Source organism: Caretta caretta, chromosome 7 (genome assembly GCF_965140235.1).
Source record: "Caretta caretta isolate rCarCar2 chromosome 7, rCarCar1.hap1, whole genome shotgun sequence".
Lineage (NCBI taxonomy): Eukaryota > Metazoa > Chordata > Testudines > Cheloniidae > Caretta > Caretta caretta.
Window position 1 is genome coordinate 115,867,216 of NC_134212.1, and position 24,556 is coordinate 115,891,771.

The 24,556-nt window shown below is 42.9% G+C and overlaps 1 protein-coding gene across 1 annotated transcript in view; it reads left to right on the plus strand.

The window, feature by feature from the left end:
* The first annotated feature begins 574 nt into the window (after positions 1–574).
* Positions 575–24,556, plus strand: part of LOC125640400 (guanylate cyclase 2G-like) — a 47,150-nt gene continuing 23,168 nt past the window's right edge. The window contains exons 1-6 of the mRNA XM_048858894.2: positions 575–946; positions 10,325–10,673; positions 17,096–17,205; positions 17,474–17,659; positions 18,213–18,357; positions 19,562–19,697. Coding sequence (XP_048714851.2) covers positions 575–946; positions 10,325–10,673; positions 17,096–17,205; positions 17,474–17,659; positions 18,213–18,357; positions 19,562–19,697 — 1,298 coding nt within the window. The remainder of the gene's footprint in view (positions 947–10,324; positions 10,674–17,095; positions 17,206–17,473; positions 17,660–18,212; positions 18,358–19,561; positions 19,698–24,556) is intronic.

A 24,556-nucleotide genomic window follows, 5' to 3' on the forward strand; every position in this document is an offset into this window, starting at 1 on the left:
CATTGCTAGGGGATATTTCGAAGGCCAAACTTATACCAGGATTCTGAAAAGAACTAGATAAGTACATGGAGGATAGGCCGATCACTGGCTATTTGCCAGGATGGTCAAGGATGCAACCCCATGCTCTGAGTGTCCCTAGCCTCTGTTTGCCAGAAGCTTGGAGTGTATGACAGGATGGATCACTTGACGATTGCCTGTTCTGTTCATTCCCTCTGAAGCACTTGGCACTGGAAGATAGGATACTGAGCTAGATGGACCATTGGTCTGACCCAGGATGGCCGTTCTTATGTTATGTTCCTAAATGCAATGAAACGGAAAGCTGTAAAATATTTGAGCAGACTTGACTTGCAGCATCAAGTCCAAAGTAAGGACCCTGCTGAAAGGATAGATTGCAAAATGCTCTGGAGAGCAAGGGTTCAGTTAATTAGCATTGTTTAATTAAAATCATGTCACAGGCAAAGGAGCTGGTGCTGTCATAGGAGCCAATAGTATAAGTAGCACTAAGAGCAGGGGGAAAGTGAAATCTTCCATATTGCTGATGTGCAGCTAGTTAAGGGTCGGCGTGGATCTCAGAATGGGTCCTTGTTACATACGCAGGCTCATTCTGAATTTGATTCCTCTCCACAGTGCTACCGCAATCACACTTATTGCTGTGGTCTTTGCTAATGCTTTAGATCGTGGACTGGAAACTTCTCAGCTTATTGTGGCATTTCAAGCTCCTTGGAATGCTTCCCACCCACTTAGTGCCCGAAAGCTGGGCTCAGCTATCCAGATTGCCATTGATAAAGTCAATACAGACCCATCTTACCTGGGTAACTACACCTTGGATTTTGTTTATGCTGATTGCGGCTGTGATGCCAAGAAGTCCGTCAATGCTTTCATCCATCAGGTTCAGGAGGAGAACGTTTTGGCCCTGTTCGGACCTGTCTGCTCAGAAGCAGCTGAGGTAGGTATGACTTCCCACCACTTTCTCTCTCCCAGCCTTGCCACTCTTTGTACTGTGTATATTTCTGCTTTTCTTATGAGTTGACTAATTCAGGGAGTTGTTTCACCTATAAATCTCTAACTGGACTACCTTAAAGATGTGAATTTAGCCCTGGTGCTTGAGTTAACAGCTGCTTGTGGAAAGTGGCTCCTGGGAAGATGTTTCCCCTGAATTCTTCTCAACTCTGGAACTTGCTTTCCTCATCCTTGGTCTGATACAGCCTGAGATTGCTGGCTTTCAGAGCATTCTGTAAAGCTGATCTCCTTTCACAGGCTTTTGTGGAGGGATGAATTAAGGGGGAGAATGTTGTTAGTTCTGATGGGCAGGGAGCATTTTAGTTGTGCTGTCAGTCCAAAATGTATTTTGGTTTGCATGTGTGCTTAGATCTTAGGGCACAGTGTACAAATCAAGGGAAAAAATAAAATTAATGACAGGTTTCAGAGTAGCAGCTGTGTTAGTCTGTATCCGCAAAAAGAAAAGGAGTACTTGTGGCACCTTAGAGACTAACAAATTTATTTGAGCATAAGCTTTTGTGATGAAGTGAGCTGTAGCTCACGAAAGCTTATGCTCAAATAAATTTGTTAGTCTCTAAGGTGCCACAAGTACTCCTTTTCTTTTTGCAAATAAAATTAAGATAATTGCTCCTTGGAGGGGGGGGGGGGACGACTATCAGTTCTGAAAGTTAATGAAAATCATGGAAAGGATAAAAGTGATACTTCCTAATAAATAACACTTATTCTAAGTCTAGGACATTGTGTCTATCAGATATATCCAGGCTATTATACACAGTTCCCCCCCTCCAACTTATCTCAGGATAGAAGAATGATAAGTTACTGTCTATTGTTAAAATGCCCATATTAAATTATTCCCATAGGCTATAAAAAGTTGCCTGCCGGGGTTGTTTGCCAGTTTCTACGGGGAGCTTTGAAAATCTCAGCTGTTCTGCTTAGGAAGCTACTTATGGCTAGTTAATAGAATTACTTCTGTAAGTCAAATCTTCTTGTTTTACACCAGTAAGTTTCATGGGTCAAAAGCCAAACCTCAGTGACATTGAACAGGATTGATTTTGGTGGTTGTTGTGAAAATTATTCTTTTAAAATCTGCTGGAAACAACTGAAGACCTTTTAGTAAGAATGTTAAGAAGGTGGCTGACTTGTAAGCAGTGATAGGCAAAAGGCCCAGAGTTTTTGTTCTATTTGGATTGGAATCCAAACGGTCAAAGGTTCATCTGAATCTCTTTGGCCTGCCAATCCCATCAGAACTAGCTTTCTTTTGAGATGTTCATTTCCTCCTGAGAAAGTGCGGGTTTGTTTGCACTATAGTCAGAGCTACAGTTCGCACATTGCATGGCAATAAAACAATGTGGGACTTTGACTACAAATAGAGCTTTGCCATATCAAAGTTCACAATAAGCAGAATCTGTTATACTGTGGGATTACCCCCCACCCCTCACAGTTTCTGCTTCTAATTATAGAAGTGGGTTTGGAATAGTCTTTCTTGTTCAACTTTCCATGCCATTGCTGCAGGATTGTTCCCTAGACCTGTCCATTTGGTGCATTGTCCCATCTGGTTTAAATATACCAACTGATGGTGTTTCTGCTCCTCTCCTTGGGACTATTCATCAATGTAACAGGGTAATTTCCCTGTGCTGGTGATTGATGATTAATTAAGGCCCTCTGCCCCTCATGCTATGCCCTGGTATAGATACCACCAGATCTACTTTATTCTGTAGTTTCTCTCTCTTTCCTGTCTTCTTTTCTCTCTTTTTTTCTTCTTCTTTAATTCGCTGTCCCCAGTTCCCCATTCACACCAGTTAACTTCATGTCTCTTGGCCTGGGAGATCCCCTGTTGTCTCTGAGGCCACAGGGTGTGCTCCCAAGGCTCAGCTACACAGGCAGTGGTCAGAGATCAGACTTTGAGACAGCAGCCAGGTGTCTCAGAAAGATGCTTCTCGGGCCAGCTGTCTTAGAGGCCACTGAGGGAGCAGCCAGTTTCCAAGGGGGCACCATCTGCTTGGGGCATGTTTGTATTGAAGTTGGATCCAGGGTCATATCAGAGCTTCCCTGACTTTGCTAGTTCCTATCCAGCCACCCATTCCCAGTCCCTGATCTCACCCCTTTCCTTCTGATCCCGATTCCCCGATCCTTTCTGACCCCTTCCTTCCTGACCCTGCCTTTTCTGCTTCCCATTCTCAAGCCTATTCCTGCTCTCTTCCTGTGACAAATCTAGGGCTTGTTTACATGGGAAAGTGTTTTTCAGACCATATCAATTCCCTCATTGCAAAATATTTCAAATAATCAGGCCTGGATATTGGGAGAGAGGGGGTGTACGGGGAAATGCGAGTGGGGTGGGTTTTGCTCCTGTGCAGTGGGAGGGGCGCTAGAGTGCAAGGGAGGGTTGCGGGGAGCAGCACCATGGGGAAGGAGCTGGGGGATGTAAAGGAGAGGTGGCTGTCCCAGGGAGAGCTGTAAAGACAATTGGAGGGCAGAGGTTTGTGCAGGGCAAAGGGCCCACACAGTTAGGGGTAGTGAGTGAGCAGGTGGCCCCTACCAAGAGCCACGGGAAAGAGGCAGGTGGAGAGGGAGATGAGGAGCTGCAGAGGAGCTGGCTAGGTGGATGGTGAGCAGAGATCTACACTTAATGTACAAAAACTTGCTTGCTTGTCTTTCACTTCCCCATCTCTCTGTTTGTCTCATCCATCCCCTGCATCCTGCCTTAATGTACTCTGGGAGCTCTTTGGGGCAGAGACGGGTCCAACAAGTGGATCTGATCCTGGACAGGCGCCCTTAGGCATCCCTGTAATAACGAATAATAATACAACCGGGAGGGAGCCGAAGCTGGAGAATTGGGGCGTGGGAGGAGCATGGTGCCCACAGGGAAAGAGCTTCCTTCTCAGCAGTTCTGTGACATCAAAGGCTTGAGATGTCGAGGAGCAAGTAACCCTTGGCTTCTCCACTGTAGCACATTGACCCCAAGAGTGGGCAAGGAGATACGGTGAAAATTCTCTTTAATAAAAAGGAAGTCAGAGCTTAATTAGCCCCCTTCTGGATCTGTGCTGTTCATACTCTCTCTCCAGGCAGGCCTTAGTGGGGTTGGTGTCCTAGATGGAAATAATACTGGAGCCTCCGCGCCAATGCCCTCAGAGAAGTCCTCAAGAGCTCCCCATAACACACCATAGCCCTGCTCTGAGCATGTATTAACCATGGCTAACACTGCTGAGCCTGGCTTGTCCTGGCCTACGCTTATAGGCAAGCTCTGCTCATCACTGCTTCAGCTCTGCCTGTCACTGACACCCACTGTTAGCAGTGAGTCTACTACTAACGTAGACAGGCTCCTCTCTTCCACCCCCCCATTCCTCTATCTCCCTGCCTTCCTCACTTTCTGTGACACACTCCTGAGGTAGCCAATGGATGCTGAACATGGTTATTCATGAATGCGCCTTTGAATTCTTAAATGGATTTGTTGTGGCTGTGCTCCCAGCAGTTTCACATTTGCTTGCCATGTGTGAGCTAGGGAGTGAGTTTCTTGGCAGGAATGTTGGAACACAAATTCGGTGTTTGTGTAACCCACACACCTCCTGGGTGTGGTGCTCTGTCCCATTTAGTGGCACTCAGAGCACTTAGAGAGTGATTAATGAGTCTGCTACAGACGTAGCTAAAGGCTATGTGGCTTTTAGCTCATGCAGTAGAGGCTCATGCATTTAGCTACAGAGGTCTTAGGTTCCATCCCGCCTGCCGACGACCAGGATCTGTTAGTGTTACATTTGCAATTGCAAGGATCCACACTGGAAACCTGACTCGAGGGAATCATACCCATCTATGCAGGGACCAGAACCATACAATATGACCTGCATGTCCAATCCAAATAGCTTGATGGTCAAAGCAGCCCTGCCAGGATGAAGCTTGCAGGCTGAAATACGGTGGTGAAAAAGTATCCAGCAAATAGTTTCAAGTGACAGAAAAATTCATGAAAGTTGTGATCTGCTCGTGATCAGTGTGGATTCTAATAACAGAATATTCATGCCAGCCAGTTGAACTCTAGTGTTCACACTCTAGTCACATTCGTGCTCCTGGGTGCAGAAGCGCACTGGACCTTCTCACTATTCCTACCACTCCTTTATAGCAGCATGCTCCAGGGATAGCATCATGGCAGGCCTGGGGGATTCAGCTCAAGGCAACATCTCTTGCAACTGCTGGGATTAGATAACAGAGGTTCCATCCCCAGGCTCGCAGGGATGGAATGCGAATGGGCAAAGGACTTGTCCATGGCACCCAGTCATATTCTTTCCTACACTGCTGTTTGTAATTACCTTGACTTTATTACTTATATTAATTACTGAGATCAGGACCTCATTGTGCTAATTACTGTACAAATGCAGTGTGAGATAGTCCCTATCCCAACAAGTTTAAACAGCCCAGGAATGGAAGGGGAAATAGAGTCCCAGAAACGTGAAATGATTTTTCCATTGTCCCACAACAGAGCTGGGAATAGAACCCAGCTCTCCTAAATCCTATGCCTTAACTACTGTCTTTTACCACCTTTCGTCCAGCTGTGATCCCAAAACAGTGCTGATACCCAAACCAATTTAAATGATTTTTCAGAGTATGTTATACCAATAAAATAAAAACCATCAGGATCTTATTAAAGGGGAAAAGGCAAAATGCCACATTTATTGTGAATACAGAAAGAATCATAGTAAGCAGTTAGTTATAGCTATAACATTCCATTCAATTTCATATTTATTCACACATTCATTCACACACACGCATACATACACACACACACACACACACACAGATTCTGCAAGGTTGTTATCATAGTTACCAGCCTTAGAGTTGCTCATGCCAAGCCATTGGCCAGGTGGCCTGGACATGAGGAGGGAGCAGGACCTTGTCTGATGCTCCTGGAAGTTGGTTTACAGAATCAGACCCCAAAGTTCTCACTTTCTAGAGTCCATTTTTATAGGAATTTCTTCCTAAGCCAGTCTATGGGAATTGCTTCATCATGTTGTTGCTGAATCAATCAGCAGATGGCACATTCCTGACGGCTCCGTGCTGCCAGATGTTATCTTGTTCTTTGGTTCTCCGATTCTTGAGGCTGTTGGGTGGATTCCAGTCTGCCCTCTGGGCGTCCTCTGGTTATTTCCACTTGATGCCTTCTTCAGCTGATGGACACTGGATTCTTAGGCTGGCACCTCCCTGATCATTCAGTTATTATCCACACCAAGCATCCATCCACATACATCCTCTCTCTCTATTTTAATCACAATTGTTAACAAAGCGAGATGAATACAACAAAAAGGCGGGGAGTCTCTGGGTGCTGTTTCTGTTGTTACAGAGTATTGCTTTGAATCTCTCTCTGTGTGAGTAGTTGTTGTTACAAAGAATTGCTTTGAGAACAGACTCTGTCTTAGAATGTACTAACACAGTTAGCAGCTTGAAGAAAAGGAGTACTTGTGGCACCTTAGAGACTAACCAATTTATTTGAGCATGAGCTTTCGTGAGCTACAGCTCGCTTCCAAATAAATTGGTTAGTCTCTAAGGTGCCACAAGTACTCCTTTTCTTTTTGCGAATACAGACTAACACGGCTGTTACTCTGAAACCAGTTAGCAGCTTGCAAGTTTCACACATAGAGGGAGAGAAACAGTACCAAAAACCAAGAGACCTCTTAATTAGTAATACCTTGGAATTTAAACTATGGGGAATCAAACTCATTTGTGATTTTAATACAGAACTTCTCTAATATGATCCAACAAGTACGCTCTTTCAAGATTCTTTAGCAAACGTTTTACTAACATCCAGATATATAACATCTCTACTGTGCTTCTTTTAGCTACTAGTTTTGCAATTCTGTGTTTAAAAAAATAGAGAAAAACCAATCAAGCTTGTCTGGCAAGATTAGTTTCTTATGAATGTAGACTATTTATAGTTTCTGGCACCTTTTGCTTTTAGATATTTAGTGATTATTTTTCTCTCTTCATATTTGTTTCAATATTTTACTATGTTTAGAAATTAGATCTAAATTAGATCTAGGATCACCCTTCTTACTTTGGCTGAATGCTGGTATGTTGTTTTGCTTTCCCCCAATCTTCTGGTGTCTCCATAGAGCTTCAAAATTAAATCCAAATGTAAATTCATTCACTGTTTCCCTTTACACTCTAAAAGCTGTTTCACCCAGGCCAGCTGATTCATATACATTCTCCCTTTTCAGGAGTTCCTTTACCTGATGTTCACCTCTGCAGCCCTCGGCAAGTAGATTTCCGTTTGTAAAAGACACAGCTCACCACAAAAATGCTTATCTTCAGTCATTGACCACTTTCAGTAGAGTATCCGTAGTTGTTTGTTCGTGTAATCTCCCTGAATCTCTGTTGTTAGCGTCACTCTTCCACTTCACTACTCAGTGTGCTTACTCACACACCTGTTATACCTGTGACACTAAGCATAGTTTGCTCTTATATACTGCCTTCCCCTTTGCTGTTAACCCAGCCTACACACAGAGCTTTCAAACAAAGAAATACAGCTGTAATGGGGAACAGTCCGTCAACCAGTTCTGTACCTTCACACACTTGCTACTCTGAGTAATGTGTGTGTAGTTATGTTTGAACCTAATTTCCGCTATATGTTTTCATGCCTCCTTGTAAACACCACAAGAAAAGGTTTTATTGGCATTGAAAGTGGTGGGTTAGATTTTGGGTCCAAGGTGGAATCCTTGTCTAGACATGGCCAAAATGTAACCTGATTTCTAGGGAAGATTGTCAGTGGGATAAGAAAATGTTAGCCATGAAAGGAGCCATCTCTCCCCTTTGCATCATACCACAGAGGGCATGGTGTGAGTGCAATCGGCCTCATCATGGACGCCTATAAAGCATGCTTAAAGGTGATTTTGCAATTGCTTATAACAATTGTATTTGCTTAACCACTTATGATTGTTTTATTTTTAATTTCTCCATGACTAACCATTCCCAAACCTAAAAGAAATTCCTCATAGAAGACGAACGGCTTTCTAAGCGTGGAGTATTTTTGTTCAGCCATTTCTGAGTTACTGGAACATACATCTCCTTGCTAAGATGAAGTATGAAAAGCTGGTCCATCTGCGGCCACTAAATGGTTTAGTAGTTACCTATGGAACCATCTGCTCCAATTTTATTACTTTTGTCTTTCCTTCTCCCCGATTTTCCTCCTGTTCGTCACACTCACTCATTGCATCTTGTATCCAATTACATGGTGAACTCTTCAGGGTAGGAACTGTCTCTTACTGTGTGTATGTACCATGCCTAGCACATAGAATCATAGAATCTCAGGGTTGGAAGGGACCTCAGGAGGTCATCTAGTCCAACCCCCTGCTCAAAGCAGGACCAATCCCCAATTTTTGCCCCAGTTCCCTAAATGGCCACTTCAAGGATTGAACTCACAATCCTGGGTTTAGCAGGCCAATGCTCAAACCACTGAGCTATCCCTCCCCCCGAAGGGAGATCAGTGAGGTCCTGATCTTCGCTGGGGTCACTAGGGTGCTGTACTAATACAAATAAATAAACGTTTAAAAGTGGGTTTCAGAACCAATTAGGAGTGTGTGAAAGTAGGTTACAAAGAAATTCTGGCGGGAACTCTGTCATAGCATTAACCAAAGCGACCATAGTGATATTTACATCGAGTCTTAATAGATGCAGAGTGAATATCCTTCTGGGAGCAGTGGGAGGAAAAAAAAAATTCCCTTTTATTGTGCTCAGCTCTACGTGATCCCCAGCTCTTTCAAATATGTAAATTCCTTTTGTCAATGGGGAAAATATTTAAAGAGATACATGGCCATGAATGCATGGGATAAGATATGGGAAATAAGCACTGTTCAGTAAAGGTACGGCATATGACTCAAAAAGAACAGGAGTACTTGCGGCACCTTAGAGACTGACAAAGGCACAAGTACTCCTGTTCTTTTTGCGGATTCAGACTAACATGGCTGCTACTCTGAAACCTGTCATATGACTCAGTGTAAACTACTGAATAAGCTTGTGCTTTTTTTGCAGAAAGCCGGTGCCTGTGGGACTTATATGGCATGGTGGTCTTTTTCTTTTCCTCTGTTCACCAGTGAATTTCATCCCATGTAACCAGTTCAGATATAACAGCAGTGAATCCCTGCCCTGCTGGAGGTCTACACAATTTCAGTTGCCCAATAATTTTAATCACAGACCCACAGTAGCTGCTCAGCAATGAGGTGATGCTAAATGCTGTTTGAGAAGTGACTCATAAAGCCTACAAGGAGGCTACCCTTGTGGATGTGTGTTTATGTTATTTGTTAGGTGTGTTTGACTTTGTGGGTAGAGAGAAAAGCAGAAAAACTTTCAGGCTGACTTTTGCTGGCAGCCAGAATCATATGAGATGCTCACTAGAGAAAGTATTATCCCTGATTATCAATGGTATGGGTTACCTTAGCAATAGAGAAACCTATCTGGACTTTTACAGGGATCCCTATATCATCAGGACTCCTTTAATAGACTTCATTAATGAAATGTCAAATTGGCACCACTAACTTTTCTCTTTCACATCATTCTTATCACAGAATAGAGCCTGCAGCATGAAATATTTCTGTGTCCTCATTTGAATTTGAAAGTGAACTTTGATTTGACCATGTTTTTGATACTTCCATGTTTTCATTCTAAAAACTTCCGAGTACTTGAGGTTTAATACTATGAATTTTCAAGAAAAGTGAATTTCAATCCTGACTATGCGCTAATTTCAAATAGCCTGTGTTGAACAGAAACAATGCAGCATGGTTTATGTAAGTAACCAGCACAGTGTGAATTTGTGTAACTTGCATAGTCATTACTGATCTTTTGTTGTTCTGAATTTTGAAAATGATTCCTACCTTTTGTAACAGATCAAACTAAGTCTCCGTATTGAAACAACCACAGACATGAGGATGTCCAAAATCTTGATCTGAATCCTCATTTTGTGGCATGAGTCGAGCTCTTAGCACTTAATTTGAGGAGTGAGGGAAGAATTTGGAATGTTGAAGTCAATGGAGTTAACCAGGGATTAATTTGGTCCATACAATATTAAACCCCAATTCTTAGGCTTTACACAGGATAAGCTAGTTCTTCAGCTATACAGCATCATTGTTCTATAACAATATGGGGGCTATTTCTGATTTCACACTGGTGTAAATTAGGAATAACTCAATTAAAATTAATGGAGTGGCTGTAAAACTGGTGTGAGAGGAGAAGCAGATGCCAATAAATCTTATTAATCAAAACAATTCACTGCTACTTATCAGTCTAACCTTTGCATTTTAAACACTGGTATTAAATAACAATGTCTGAAAAAACCCTTTTTGTTGCCATCTAGATTACTGGTTTGCTGGCTTCTCATTGGAATATCCCCTGGTTTGGATTTGGTGGCCAGAGTCCAAAGCTGGACAATGCAGATCTATATGACACCTATGTCAAACTTGTCTCCCCTCTGCAAAGGATAGGGGAAGTTCTGCATAAAAGTCTGCAGTATTTTGGCTGGAAATACGTTGGATTATTTGGAGGTTCATCTGATGCTTCCACCTGGGAGAAAATGGATGAACTCTGGACGTCTGTCGAAAACCAACTCAAAGTCAATATCACTATCACTGCTAAAGTCAAATACAACACAAAAGATCCAACTCTCCATCGGGAAAACCTCAAGTACATATTGTCTGTTGCCAGAAGTAAGTTCCAGTTTAAAAGTGTTTTATACTGTCTGGCTTTAAAGGGACTACATGTAGAAGTTTGCCAAATACAGATGAATGAAAAATTACTACAACACATTACTTGTATCAATCTGGAAGCTTATCTGGTATAATTTTATTAAACACAGTGGGCTATTAGGGTATGTCTACATTGCATACTAAGCCCAGGCTCTGACTCAGGGTTCAGTCCACTCCCTTCCTTCCACAAACAAACCAGTCTGACTTGGGTTATCAAGCACTCAACCCCAAGGTCCTAAGACCCTGCCGAGGGTGTGGGTGGCTCAGATCCTGAGTCCCTCTGAGACTTCGCTCTAAGTCCAGTAATTTTGCAGTGTGAATGCATATCAAGCTGCAGACCCAGGTCAGAAAGTCTTTGTAGCACAGTGTAGATGCTTTAGCATGGCTGTGAGACCAGACTCCAGCCATTTTAAACCCAGGTTTACAATCCAGTGTGGATGCTCAAGCACAGGCTTGGAAATATTAAAGCCAGAAGTCTAGGTCCCAAAGACCCAGGTTTAGTGTGCAGTGTAGACATAGCCTTAGTTACCTGTGGACTTCAATTGGAGAGCAAAATATGGCCCGCCATATTAAAGCAAAAATATGCTCATACCCCTCTGCCTCCTCCCCCACAGAGTATAGCTTGACTCGTATTTGTGTAATAACATGTCAATGGGAATAGGCTATGGGAGTGGAATGTGATTGTCAAATCCACCTGGCTGAACCAGAATTTTGCCCTTAGCTTTTCTCACATATGTAGGTCAGAGGAAATGAGATGCACAGCGTTGCCTGGGGCTTATTCATTTTTATGCTTAAGGAAAGAAACTCTAGCAGGAAGCTTGAATTGACTACTTCTTGGTGTATATGCTGCATTATTATTTTAGAATTATTATATTCAAAAGGTCAACTTTAAGTGACTTAGAGGGGGTTGATATGTTCTCACTAGCTGTGGAGTAAAGCAGGCAAGGCTCTATAAATAGGAAACATTCCCCTCTGAGTGAGAATACAGCAGAAAGAGTGTCTTAGTGTGGGTGGAACCTGGAAACCACTGACTTAAATGGCAGGTTTCAGAGGAACAGCCGTGTTAGTCTGTATTCGCAAAAAGAAAAGGAGTACTTGTGGCACCTTAGAGACTAACCAATTTATTTGAGCATGAGCTTTCGTGAGCTACAGCTCACTTTTGCATAGACATCATTGTGCTAGGCACCATACAGTCTATGAATAGGCGACTCTCCCAAACAGGCGACACACCCCAGAGGGATATGAAGAGTGATTCAGATGTTGACTTGTTTTTAATGTAACTGGAGAACTCTTTTTATTCTTTATTTCAGCATCCTTGTTAATTTAAATAAATTCAATCATAACTACATAACAGCAGCAAACAAAAGAACTCCCCATATGCAACACTGATCTCATTTCAGTTTGAAGTGCATAGCACTGCTGTGACTGTCAACTACTGCAGGAAAAAGGATCTAAAAGCCACGTGTAACATGCAAATGGACCAACAACAATTTGCAAGTCTGGTTAGCTAGACCTGTTAGATAAACTCGTTTGTTCGTTAAAAGTCTTTTTCTAAAATAGCCCTTTGGCAGCTGGTATGTCCCCGTTAAAACTGACTTCTAAAGGGTTTAGCTACAGATTTCTCTCCAGCAATCAAAGGGTTAAACGTGGCTTGTGAACGGGGAATGACTAGAACCCGTTGAAAAATTTGAAACAAAATGTTTTCCCATAAGAAAGCTGGGTTTTGTTGAAATGAAATTTTTCCATCTAAATGAACAAGAGAAACATTTTATTCTGGGTCAGCATTGATCTGTGTCTTAATCCAATCCAGTGTCTCCAGGGAGTTGTATTTCCAGGTCTCTCATGCCCCCGTTGTCCTCTGTCGGCCCAGCTGCCTGCCTGGACTACATTTGCCATAACATTATGGTCCCTCCCTGTTGCCATACCCTCGTGGCACATCGAGGACAGGGAATCACTGGGGTCATTAGAGATCTAGAACTACTTCACTCATAAGGAACTGCAACAGCTGGGGCAGACACAGAGGTTCGTGTAGACCCAAACAGAAATGTAATGGGTTTGTTTCAAGTTGACAAAGTGAAATGAAATGTTTAAATTCAGGAGCATTGATTGAAATGCTTCGACATTTCCAAATCAGAATGTTCATTTGGAACTTTTTGTTCGACAGAATGTTTTGCGATTTCAACTTTTTGTCCCAATTTGGAATAAAAGCAAATGGCAAAATATCAAAATTTCCTGAATTCCACCCTACTTAGCCAATCTCTTAGCTCATTGTCTGGGTCCCTCTCCTCCCCCACCCCTTTGCTTCACCAGTGACAAAGTGGGAATTTTTTGTAATATTTTTATGACTTCTGTTTGTGCCTCAGTTTCCCCTGTATGTTGCATTGTTTCCTGGTGGGTGGAAAGAGACTGTTTGCTCTTGGGCCAGGCTAAGACACAGGTGTGAATTGTGCCTAATTGTCTGGGGTTTAGGTTCCAGATCAATGGAGCTCTTGAGAATACAATGGCAGATCCAGTTGCCTGGTCATTGACATCTAGCAAGCAACGCCGCAGAGGGATATGAACTTCCCCACCTCTCAGCAGGGCGGCTGAATGGCATTTTCCCAGCTCAAAAACAAAGGACTGGGTGGAGTTCAAGTGTGGGCTGAGAGAGGCAATCAGGGGCACACTTGGGGCTCTGATCGAGGAGGTTGGAGAGATGGAGCTTGAACAATGGGTTTCTCTATGGCTTGGCTGGGCTTTGGGCTCACCAGAATGGACTGTGCTTTAACCTTCATTCCTCTAGGCTAACCTAGGGACTTCCTATGCTGTGTTCCAGATGACTAATAAACCCTACTCTTTTGACAATGCTGTGTGAGGGTCACGGCACATGCTTGGAGAGGCGCATTAGTCCCCAAAAAATGTACAAGTCTCCATGGGGGTATGTTTCAGTTGGACTTGCTGAACAGAGCTGTGGGTGTGAAGCAGGAGTGCTGCAGAAGGCGGTGAAGCCATGTAGCTTACCCTGGAGGATGTGTGAGATTGCTCGAGGGGCTGGCTTACTGAAAGAGTTCCTTCGAGAGACTGTCCCAAATCTGGGGCCTTAGCACTGATCCTGCGGATCCGTGACAGATAGCAACCCCATTCACCTGCTTGTCTGCATCTTCCACACATATGTTCTTCCATGCTGTCCCCTGTGCACAGAACACTCTACCACTCCATGGTCTTAGGGCATCCTTCTCCCCAGGGCTCAGCCTGATTGTTTGGGCTGTACACATGCAGGGACTTGCCCATAGGATTACATAAAGCACTTGAATCACACAAGGAGCTCCAGTTGCTCATAGAAATAGAGAGAACTCTCTCCCTGCCATTCAATGGACAACGTGTCCTTCCCACCATGCTGCTGACAATGTGTGTCAGTATTCCCTGGTGGCACAGTCACACAGGTCAGCTTTCTGTATTCATGAAAACTCTGCCTATGGACACAACTTTTCCAAATCTGGTCACAGGTGAGAGGAGAAGACAACCTGTCCAAAACAAATTAATTGACCTGTCAACTAGAGCTGGTCAAAAATATTTCATCAACCAATTTTTTCAAATATTTTTGTGAACAATTTTAATTTTGGTCAACATGTTCCTAAATTTTCAACAACCACAGCAACAACAAACCCCCAACATTTTCTGTTAAAAAGCAAAACACAATTTGGTTTTCATTAAAAATATTGGGTTTTGATAAACTTTTTGTTTTCAAAAACTAAATTTTACTAAAACCAGCTTTTGAAATCACACAACTTTTTATTTTTTTTGGTTGAAAACCATCATAAAGTTTGGGGAAAAAAAGAATGTTTTAAAAATTTCCGCTAAAACAATGGAAGACCTTTGTTTTATTCCTGGAAGTATGTGATCAAGGTGGTTCTTGATCCGTATTATACAGAAACCTCATCGGTTTAAAAGCTATTTGCTTTGGCAGTGCAGAATTCTGAAGCAAAATGCTTGTGTGCTCATTGGCATGTCAGTATGCAAATGCTTGGGTAGATCAGAATGATTTCACAACAGCACATGGTTTAGCTCTGCAGCAAGCTGTAAGTTGTGCCTATTGCTTTCAGCTACAATAAGAATTTTTTTCTGCTTGTGTTTTGAAAGGCATGATTACAGAAAGCTTTCCTCATATTTAGCCTCCACACCTTTCCCTTATTAGCACATCATCTTTAAGGAGAAATGAAGAAAGATACTAACTCAAATAAACATGTTACATCAGAAAACCTACGAAGCTGAATATAATTGCGGTGCACAATTGTAATGCTGGCGACAGACCCCAGCTGAGTCATTTCCGTTCACTCTTAGGCTCATGAGAAGCTGATCTTTGACAGGGTTCCTGCTGACTTTCTCTTTGGCACCAACAGCATCTTGAAAGTGTTCTGATTTTCCCTTTGTAACTAGGCGACAATGACAAGATGCAGCCTATGGATTTTGCTCTCCTTACTGAAGATTAGTACTTTGCTCTTACTACATAGAAAATATCCAAATGTGAAACTGACAATACAATAGGCTGTGACCTAAATCCCTTCTACAAATGCCATTCTATGACACCAAAGTTAGCACTTCAGAAGAGAAGAATACAAGGCAGACTAGAATCGACTGCCCCTTTTTGAGCTGCATAGGAGATATGTAGCAAAAGTCAGAGGAACTGTTCTCAAGAGCAAAGGATCAGAAGAGGAGCAGAATTCCTCTGATCCATTACAGAGGTGCATCTGACTGTTTAGGGCCATGCCAATACAAATCAGTGCAGAGGGGGAAGAGATAATGTGTACATCATAAAGAGCGGGAGGAATTGGGGTCGTGGTCAGACAACTCATTGACATGAGGGTCAGCAATGTGAAGGGAAACAGGAAACCTGTGGAGGGCGCATGCCCCAACCTGCTGACTTTCACCTACTCAGGAGAAAAGGACTCTTCGTGTGATGCTCGAATTGTTAGGCCCCCGAGCTTCTCTCGAACATCCAGTCCCACCGACAACAGTGGGATGTGATCTGTGTGTATATGTAGGACTCAGGTTGTAGATGGCTATCAGCATTAGCAAATGTTTGCATGCAATGGAACTATAAGGGTTAGTGTAATCTGACCCCAACCTGTTTGTTTCCATTGGGCACCACAGTGATACAAATAACTCCATCTGGAAAGTATATATTCTTACATGGGGAGTATTCCTTATGTAGTATCTGCTTGCTGGACTTCTACACATATCCTTGCTAGAGTGGCTGGAAATCTGACCCCCCAGTCCCCCGCATGCAAAATATGTGCACAAGAACAATATATTTTTGAAATTTCCCTCTTGGGAAATTCTGTTTTTGTGGGTAAGGGTTCCCCCAACATTCACTTTCTTGCTGTTTTCCACTTTTTTCCAACTGGGAAACAGTAAGAAATTATGGGAGAGTTGCTGGGGGTGGGGGGGTGGGGGTGGGGGTGGATAACTTTTCATGTTTAAAAGTAACACTATTACAGTTACCACTTAGAAGTGAAAGTGTTACTTTCTTTTACTGCCAGAGAGAACATTTTGTTACTGTTTTCCAACTGACACAAGTTAGTTAAAGGTTAGAAAGTCCCGGTGGGAAGAGAGGGTAGTGGTGGAGGCAGGAATCCAGAATTTCAGAACAAAAAAATCGCTCTTTTTTTTCTTCTCAGGGATTTTTGTTTTAAAATAGTGCAAATAAAAAAAAAAAGTCTGTGATAATTTTTTCCACAATTTTTAATTTTTTTTTTATTGAAACCCCCCTGACAAAAATACCCAAACATACCCAAAAAAACACTTTGTGTGAGGAAATGTATTGACTATCTCAAGTTGCCACTTGCCGGTGACCTACGTCTGCAGAGGTTTCCTGGCTGTCTTTGGTTGCTGCCATGCGTCTGTTGATGGGAATGTACCACTCAGTGTGTTTTGAGCTTCCCCATAGATTTGCTTTTTTTCCCTGGAGTAAATTACTACAGATATTTCTACCTCTCTACTGTGAAGCACAGAGACGCCTATGACCCTGGCAACTCTTATTCATAACAGTTACTCTTTCTCACGTGACAAATCACATTGACTTCAATGGGACTACTCACATGAGTAAGTAGTGGGTAAAGTGTGTAGGATCCTCGTTCCTTACTTTCTAGGTACCACTGAAAGCCTCAGTGAGCCATGCATGTTTCATTTACACAAGACCATGACAAAGAGTTTTGATTGACATTGGTCCATGCTGGTTAAAGCAATAAATATGATCAATGTGTAATCATGAGCCATGTAATTTAACTCTTCTTTTTAAAAATCATCCCAGTGTTGATTGGCAGGTCTGATTGTCTTGTCCATTTTTTTTTAATTTGGTGGATGGATGGGGAGCAAATAACTAAACACACCTTTTTCTCTTGCAGTTATTGTTTTAATCTGCAGCTCTTCGGATGCCAGGTCTATTATGCTGGAGGCCAAACATCTAGGGCTGTTGAATGGGAAATTTGTGTTCTTCGTTTTGCAGCAGTTGGAGGTCAGTGGCAACCTGGCGAGTATTGCTCCAAGTTGGTTTATTAGCACTTGTTTTTGTCTATCTGGAACCTGTCACCAGCAGAGAATTGACACTAAACATGTTGTAGCAAGAAAACTTTATCAACCAACGTACGGTAACGATGGCCCTAACTCTGCACCACAGTTTGTGCTAGCAGATCACAGTTCAAGCCCAAGCTCAATAACTGCACTTTGAACTAAGAGCACCATCACTTTAAGCCACTTACTCTCCCCTCATCTTTCTCTTTCAGGACAATTTTTTGAAAGAGGCATTAAGCAGCGAGAAGAACAGCAGTGTGCTTGAAGCCTACCAGCCAGTGTTTCTGATTTCCCTCAGCCCTTATGGAGGATACACTATGTATTCAGATTTTCTGAAGCAGGTCCATGAAAAACTGAAGGGACAGCCATTTTACAGCTCACTTTCTTCAGAAGAAGAGGTTTGATATGGTCCTCTCTAATTGCTGCACGTGCGGCCACTGGGTTCTGGTCATACCAAGGGCCATCTCCCTCTTGTGCAACTTGTGTGTGTAGTTCTGTTGATTCCACCAGGAGTACTTACTTGAATGAGGTGGCCTGAGATCAGAAACATATGTGGGTCACCCATTTATTGATTTTCAGTGGGTGGTGATGATATTGCCAGTTAAGTAGAAGGGTGACTTGAACCATTTTTATAGAGGTTTTCTTTCACTCTCATGCCATCCTATCTGGACAGTGATCCTGGTTGCTTTTCTATACAGAGGATCAAATTCGTATGTATGTAGACACAGCTCCAATTGCAGTCAATGGAAAATTGCACCTGCTTACTCCAGGGCTGAATTTGGCTCAGAAATTCACTGTTGACTTTGTCCCAAGGTTTAGTATCAGTGCTATAACGTTTATATGGAAATTTTTTAAGCAAACCCTATAATCATTCTCTCGGGAGAAGGCCCTTCTGTCTAAGTCCTTTATCTCCGAAGCTGAAACATTGCTTTTCCATTTTGCACTTTTCAGGTGAGTTCTTACTCTGCCTACCTGCATGATGCAGTCCTGCTTTATGCCCTGTCCATCAGGGAAATGTTAAAAGAAGGGAAAGATATCAGAGATGGACGAGCACTTGTCAACACTTTGAAAGGCTACAACAAAACCCGTTTGTATGGTAAGCTGCTGATGTGGAGATTTTGTCAATCACATGTAACTGACTTAAACTAAGCCTCTCATGAGTTAGCACACTTCTTATTGTCTTAGAGAGAAGATATTCTTGATTTGCTCTGGGCAGTGTGCAAAGTAACATTTTAATTCAAATTAATCCTTTTAAAAATTTTTTTTTTTAAAATACTGATGAATTGTAGAAGTTTTTCAAAGGTATGTAAGGTTGGATTCTGCTCTCAGTTATTGGAGTGTAAATCCAGAAGAACTCAATCCAGAGAACTAGAAATATTATCCTACTTTATTTTTGCTAAAATAGTGGCTTGCTTGTAACCATTCATTTTTCTTTTCTTTTTATGCCTTAGCAAAACACCAGCTCTTAGCAACCCCCACGTCTGTCATTTAAAAACAAACAAACAAACAAAGAGTTTTAGTCCTGGCCAAGGTGTACTTCCCATGTTCCCCTTTTTGCAGAAATGGTAACAAAGCATTATTGTGTTGGGGTTTATATACCAAGAGAGTGAGGAAGGGGTGTAGGTGGGCACTACAAACCCAGAGCTGCTTTAGCTGGAACTGTTTCTTGTCTTTATAAACTGTTTGTTTCCAAAATTGCTTTGAAATTTTTAACTTTGAAAAATATTGACAAGCTCCATAGTTAGCAGGGTGTTGTTGTCTTCTATTGAAAATGGGTCCTTAAAGCTTACTTGGGCACTGGACAACTTCAGCTCCAGTTCACTCTTGTTGCAAATCAGGTTCCTGGTTCCCCTCCAGTTCCCTCTGAGCTGGGCAACTCTACCAGTCTCATTGCAGCCCCTGGCTTCTCTGGAAAGGCTTTCTCACAGAAGGACTTTCCAGAGACAAGTCCTGCCCTGCTCCTGAACTGACAACTCCTTCCCCCTTGGTTTAAAGGGTTCCAAAGTCCTCCTTCATGGGGCAGTACTGCAATTCCAGCAGGCTTCTCCAGCCCACCAGTCCCCAGGTTCTTGAACTCCTACACTTCTTCCCTTTGGTTCCAGGGCCCCACAGACCTCCTCCTTAGGGCTACGCTATGGTTCAGGCAAGCTCACTTGGAGGGTGCCTGGTTTGTGCTTCGCTGGATGTCAGCTCCAGCCTGTTAGCTACTAGTGCTAAAGAAGGAACATGGAATTAACCGTGAACCAGAAAAAGCCCAGCAGTGTTGAGTGAGTATGCTATGTACTCTTTTATCTTTCTAGGGGTTACTGGCCTGGTGTATATCGATGAATCAGGTGAGAGGTGGATGGATTACTCTGTATATGGTCTGCAGAAAGCTGGGAATTCATCCCAGTTTGTTCCTATTCTTAATTATGATGTCGAGAGAAAAACAATCAGGTACTGCGGGTCATATTTTTAAGTGAAACTACAATATTGAAAGTAGCTTATGGGTGATAAAAGTCAGCCCAGTTCAGAGTGCAAGCACAAGTCCTTGAATATTGCTTAATATTGGGCTTATGTGTTACATAGGCCTTGTCAGATCCTCTGCACGGGGGGTGAAATTCACTGGTTGTGAACATGTCTGCCCAATGGCTGATGCTAACACAAGATTTTCTGAGAGTACTGCCTTACAGAGTTAATTCTTCTAGGACAGTGTTTCTCAAACTTTTGTATTGGTGACCCCTTTCACACAGCAAACCTATGAGTGCAACCCCCCCCCCTATAAATTAAAAACACTTTTTTTGTATTTAACACTATTACAAATGCTGGAGGCAAAGTGCGGTTTGGGGGTGGAAGCTAACAGCTCATGACCCCCTGTCATAAATATAAAGAGAAGGGTAAACCCCTTTGAAATCCCTCCTGGCCAGGGGAAAGCTCCTCTCACCTGTAAAGGGTTAAGAAGCTAAAGGTAACCTCGCTGGCACCTGACCAAAATGACCAATGAGGAGACAAGATACTTTCAAAAGCTGGGAGGAGGGAGAGAAACAAAGGGTCTCTGTCTGTCTATATGCTGTTTCTGCTGGGGATAGACCAGGAATGGAGTCTTAGAACTTTTAGTAAGTAATCTAGTTAGGTACGTGTTAGATTATGATTTCTTTAAATGGCTGAGAAAAGAATTGTGCTGAATAGAATAACTATTTCTGTCTGTGTATCTTTTTTGTAACTTAAGTTTTTGCCTAGAGGGATTCTCTATGTTTTGAATCTAATTACCCTGTAAGGTATCTACCATCCTGATTTTACAGAGGTGATTTCTTTACTTCTATTTACTTCTATTTCTATTAAAAGTCTTCTTGTAAGAAAACTGAATGCTTTTTCATTGTTCTCAGATCCAAGGGTTTGTGTCTGTGGTCACCTATGCAAATTGGTGAGGCTTTTTATCCAGCATTTCCCAGGAAAGGGGGGGTGCAAGTGTTGGGAGGATTGTTCATTGTTCTTAAGATCCAAGGGTCTGGGTCTGTAGTCACCTAGGCAAATTGGTGAGGCTTTTTACCAAACCTTGTCCAGGAAGTGGGGTGCAAGGTTTTGGGAAGTATTTTGGGGGGAAAGACATTTCCAAACAGCTCTTCCCCAGTAACCAGTATTTGTTTGGTGGTGGTAGCGGCCAATCCAAGGACAAAGGGTGGAATATTTTGTACCTTGGGGAAGTTTTGACCTAAGCTGGTAAAGATAAGCTTAGGAGGTTTTTCATGCAGGTCCCCACATCTGTACCCTAGCGTTCAGAGTGGGGAAGGAACCTTGACACCCCCCATGTAATAACCTTGTGATCCCCTGAAGGGTCACGACCCCCAGTTTGAGAATCCCTGTTCTTGGAACTGCTGCAGATATAACTTCGCAGAGCTTAGTTAGAGCAAATGAGATAGCCTTATATAAGTAGAATATGTTTTGTGTTTTAGTCTTATTGTATATGACCAGCATATGCTCTGATATTGAACTCATATGAAAGTGGCCTCTTTTCTGTAATACAGGTCACACACATAAGTTACATGCATCTTTGTTTCCACTTGCCTTTTCTATTAGGGCACACTTTGTCAACATGAAAATGTCTTACACAAGCAGACAGTATCACCTGAAAGTAATGGCTCTGCTGAAAGGCAATCAATTGCCAACCTTAACTGAATGTATCTGAGAGTCCGTTAGCAGGTTCAAGATTGGCACATGTTGATAATTAGCAAGTTTTTTTTCTTTTAAAAGGTATTGATTACAGGCAGGTGGATAATTTCCACTGAAACACTTTCCCATTGGAAAAAAGGGTTTCAATGAAAATTTTTAATTTTTACAAAATATTTTGGTTTTTTTTAAATTTTCATTTCACTGGTAGTTGCACCGCCCCACCCCGCCCCACGCACACACTTTCTGCCTTTTTTCCAACCTTTGGCAGCTGAATAAGAGCAACAAAGTATAAGGGGCACTGTTATGCGCTGAAAGTGTTTCTCTTTGAATGTGTTATTTTCAACACTTTGACAGTTTTCTAACAGACAAAGGTTGGGAAATGTTAAGGAAGTGTTGGAAAGTGGTGAAAAATCCTATTTTTAGCACCGTTTTGCTGTTTAAGACTGTACAAATGTGTTACACTGGTTTTAAATAGTAGAAAGGTCTCAAAAGTAGGCTTCTCCCCCAAGTTCTACCTTTTTGTCAATGGGCAAAAAAGGGGAAATCGCCCCAAATTTAGCAACCCTAAAATTTTTCAGCTTTAAAAAACTAAAATGAAATACGTTTGAATTTGAGATGAAGCAAAAAAAATTCACTGTGTTTCTAAATATTAATTTGAAAGAAACATACATCTAAGGGAGCAGGGAGAACTGGAAGTCCAGGCACAGTCAAGGAATTATGATGTGATTGGAATAACAGAGACTTGGCAGGATAACTCACATGACTGGAGTACTGTCATGGATGGATATAAACTGTTCAGGAAGGACAGGCAGGGCAGAAAAGGTGGGGGAGTTGCACTGTATATAAGGGAGCATTATGACTGCTCAGAGTTCCGGTATGAAACTGCAGAAAAACCTGAGAGTCTCTGGATCAAGTTTAGAAGCATGAGCAACAAGGGTGGTGTCGTGGTGGGAGCCTGCTATACACCATCGGATCAGGGGGATGAGGTGGACGAGGCTTTCTTCTGGCAACTAAGGGAAGTTACTAGATCGCAGGCCCTGGTTCTCATGGGAGACTTCAATCACCCTGATATCTGCTGGGAGAGCAATACAGCGGTGCACAGACAATCCAGGAACTTTTTGGAAAGTGTAGGTGACAATTTCCTGGTGCAAGTGCTGGAGGAACCAACTAGGGGCACAGCTCATCTTGACCTGCTGCTCACAAGCCGGGAAGAATTAGTAGGGGAAGCAAAAGTGGATGGGAACCTGGGAGGCAGTGACCATGAGATGGTCGAGTTCAGGATCCTGACACAGGGAAGAAAGGAGAGCAACAGAATACAGACCCTGGACTTCAGAAAAGCAGACTTTGACAACCTCAGGGATCTGATGGGCAGGATCCCCTGGGAGAATAACATGAGGGGGAAAGGAGTCCCGGAGAGCTGGCTGTATTTTAAAGAATCCTTATTGAGGTTACAGGGACAAACCATCCCGATGGGTAGAAAGAATAGTAAGTATGACAGGTGACCAGCTTGGCTTAACAGTGAAATCCTTGCTGATCTTAAACACAAAAAAGAAGCTTACAAGAAGTGGAAGATTGGACAAATGACCAGGGAGGAGTATAAAAATATTGCTCGGGCATGCAGGAGTGAAATCAGGAAGGCCAAATCACACCTGGAGTTGCAGCTAGCAAGAGATGTTAAGAGTAACAAGAAGGGTTTCTTCAGGTATGTTAGCAACAAGAAGAAAGTCACGGAAAGTGTGGGCCCCTTACTGAATGAGGGAGGCAACCTAGTGACAGAGGATGTGGAAAAAACTAATGTACTAATTTTGCCTCTGTCTTCATGAACAAGGTCAGCTCCCAGACTGCTGCACTGGGCAGCACAGCATGGGGAGGAGGTGGCCAGCCCTCTGTGAAGAAAGAAGTGATTTGGGACTATTTAGAAAAGCGGGACGAGCACAAGTCTATGGGGCCAGATGTGCTGTTTCCAAGAGTGCTAAAGGAGTTGGCGGATGTGATTGCAGAGCCATTGGCCATTATCTTTGAAAACTCATGGCGATCGGGGGAGGTCTCGGACGACTGGAAAAAGGCTAATGTAGTGCCCATCTTTAAAAAAGGGAAGAAGGAGGATCCTGGGAAGTACAGACCAGTCAGCCTTACCTCAGTCCCTGGAAAAATCATGGAGCAGGTCCTCAAGGAATCAATTCTGAAGCACTTAGAGGAGAGGAAAGTGATCAGGAACAGTCAGCATGGATTCACCAAGGGCAAGTCATGCCTGACTAATCTAATTGCCTTCTATGATGAGATAACTGGCTCTGTGGATGAGGGGAAAGCAGTGGACGTGTTGTTCCTTGACTTTATCAAAGCTTTTGACATGGTCTCCCACAGTATTCTTGCCAGTAAGTTAAAGAAGTATGGACTGGATGAATAGACTGAATGGTGATAGAAATAGGTGAATAGAAAGCTGGCTAGATGTCGGGCTCAACGGGTAGTGATCAATGGCTCCATGTCTAATTGGCAGCCGGTATCAAGTGGAGTGCCCCAAGGGTCGGTCCTCGGGCTGGTTTTGTTCAGTATCTTCATAAATGATTTGGAGGATGGTGTGGATTGCACCCTCAGCAAGTTTGCAGATGACAGTAAACTGGAAGGAGAGGTAGATACGATGGAGGGTAGGGATAGGATACAGAGGGCCCTAGACAAATTAGAGGATTGGGCCAAAAGAAGTCTGATGAGGTTCAACAAGGACAAGTGCAGAGTCCTCCACTTAGGATGGAAGAATCCCATGCACCGCTACGGACTAGGGACCGAATGGCTCGGCAGCAGTTCTGCAGAAAAGGACCTAGGGGTTACAGTGGATGAGAAGCTGGATATGAATCAACAGTGTGCCGTTGTTGCCAAGAAGGCCAATGGCATTTTGGGCTGTATAAGTCGGGGCGTTGCCAACGTGATCGTTCCCCTCTATTCGACATTGGTGAGGCCTCATCTGGAGTACTGTGTCCAGTTTTGGGCCCCATACTACAAGAAGGATGTGGAAAAATTGGAAAACGTCCAGCAGAGGGCAACAAAAATGATTAGGGGACTGGAACACGTGACTTATGAGGAGAGGCTGAGGGAACTGGGATTGTTTTGTCTGCGGAAGAGAAGAATGAGGGGGGATTTGATAGCTGCTT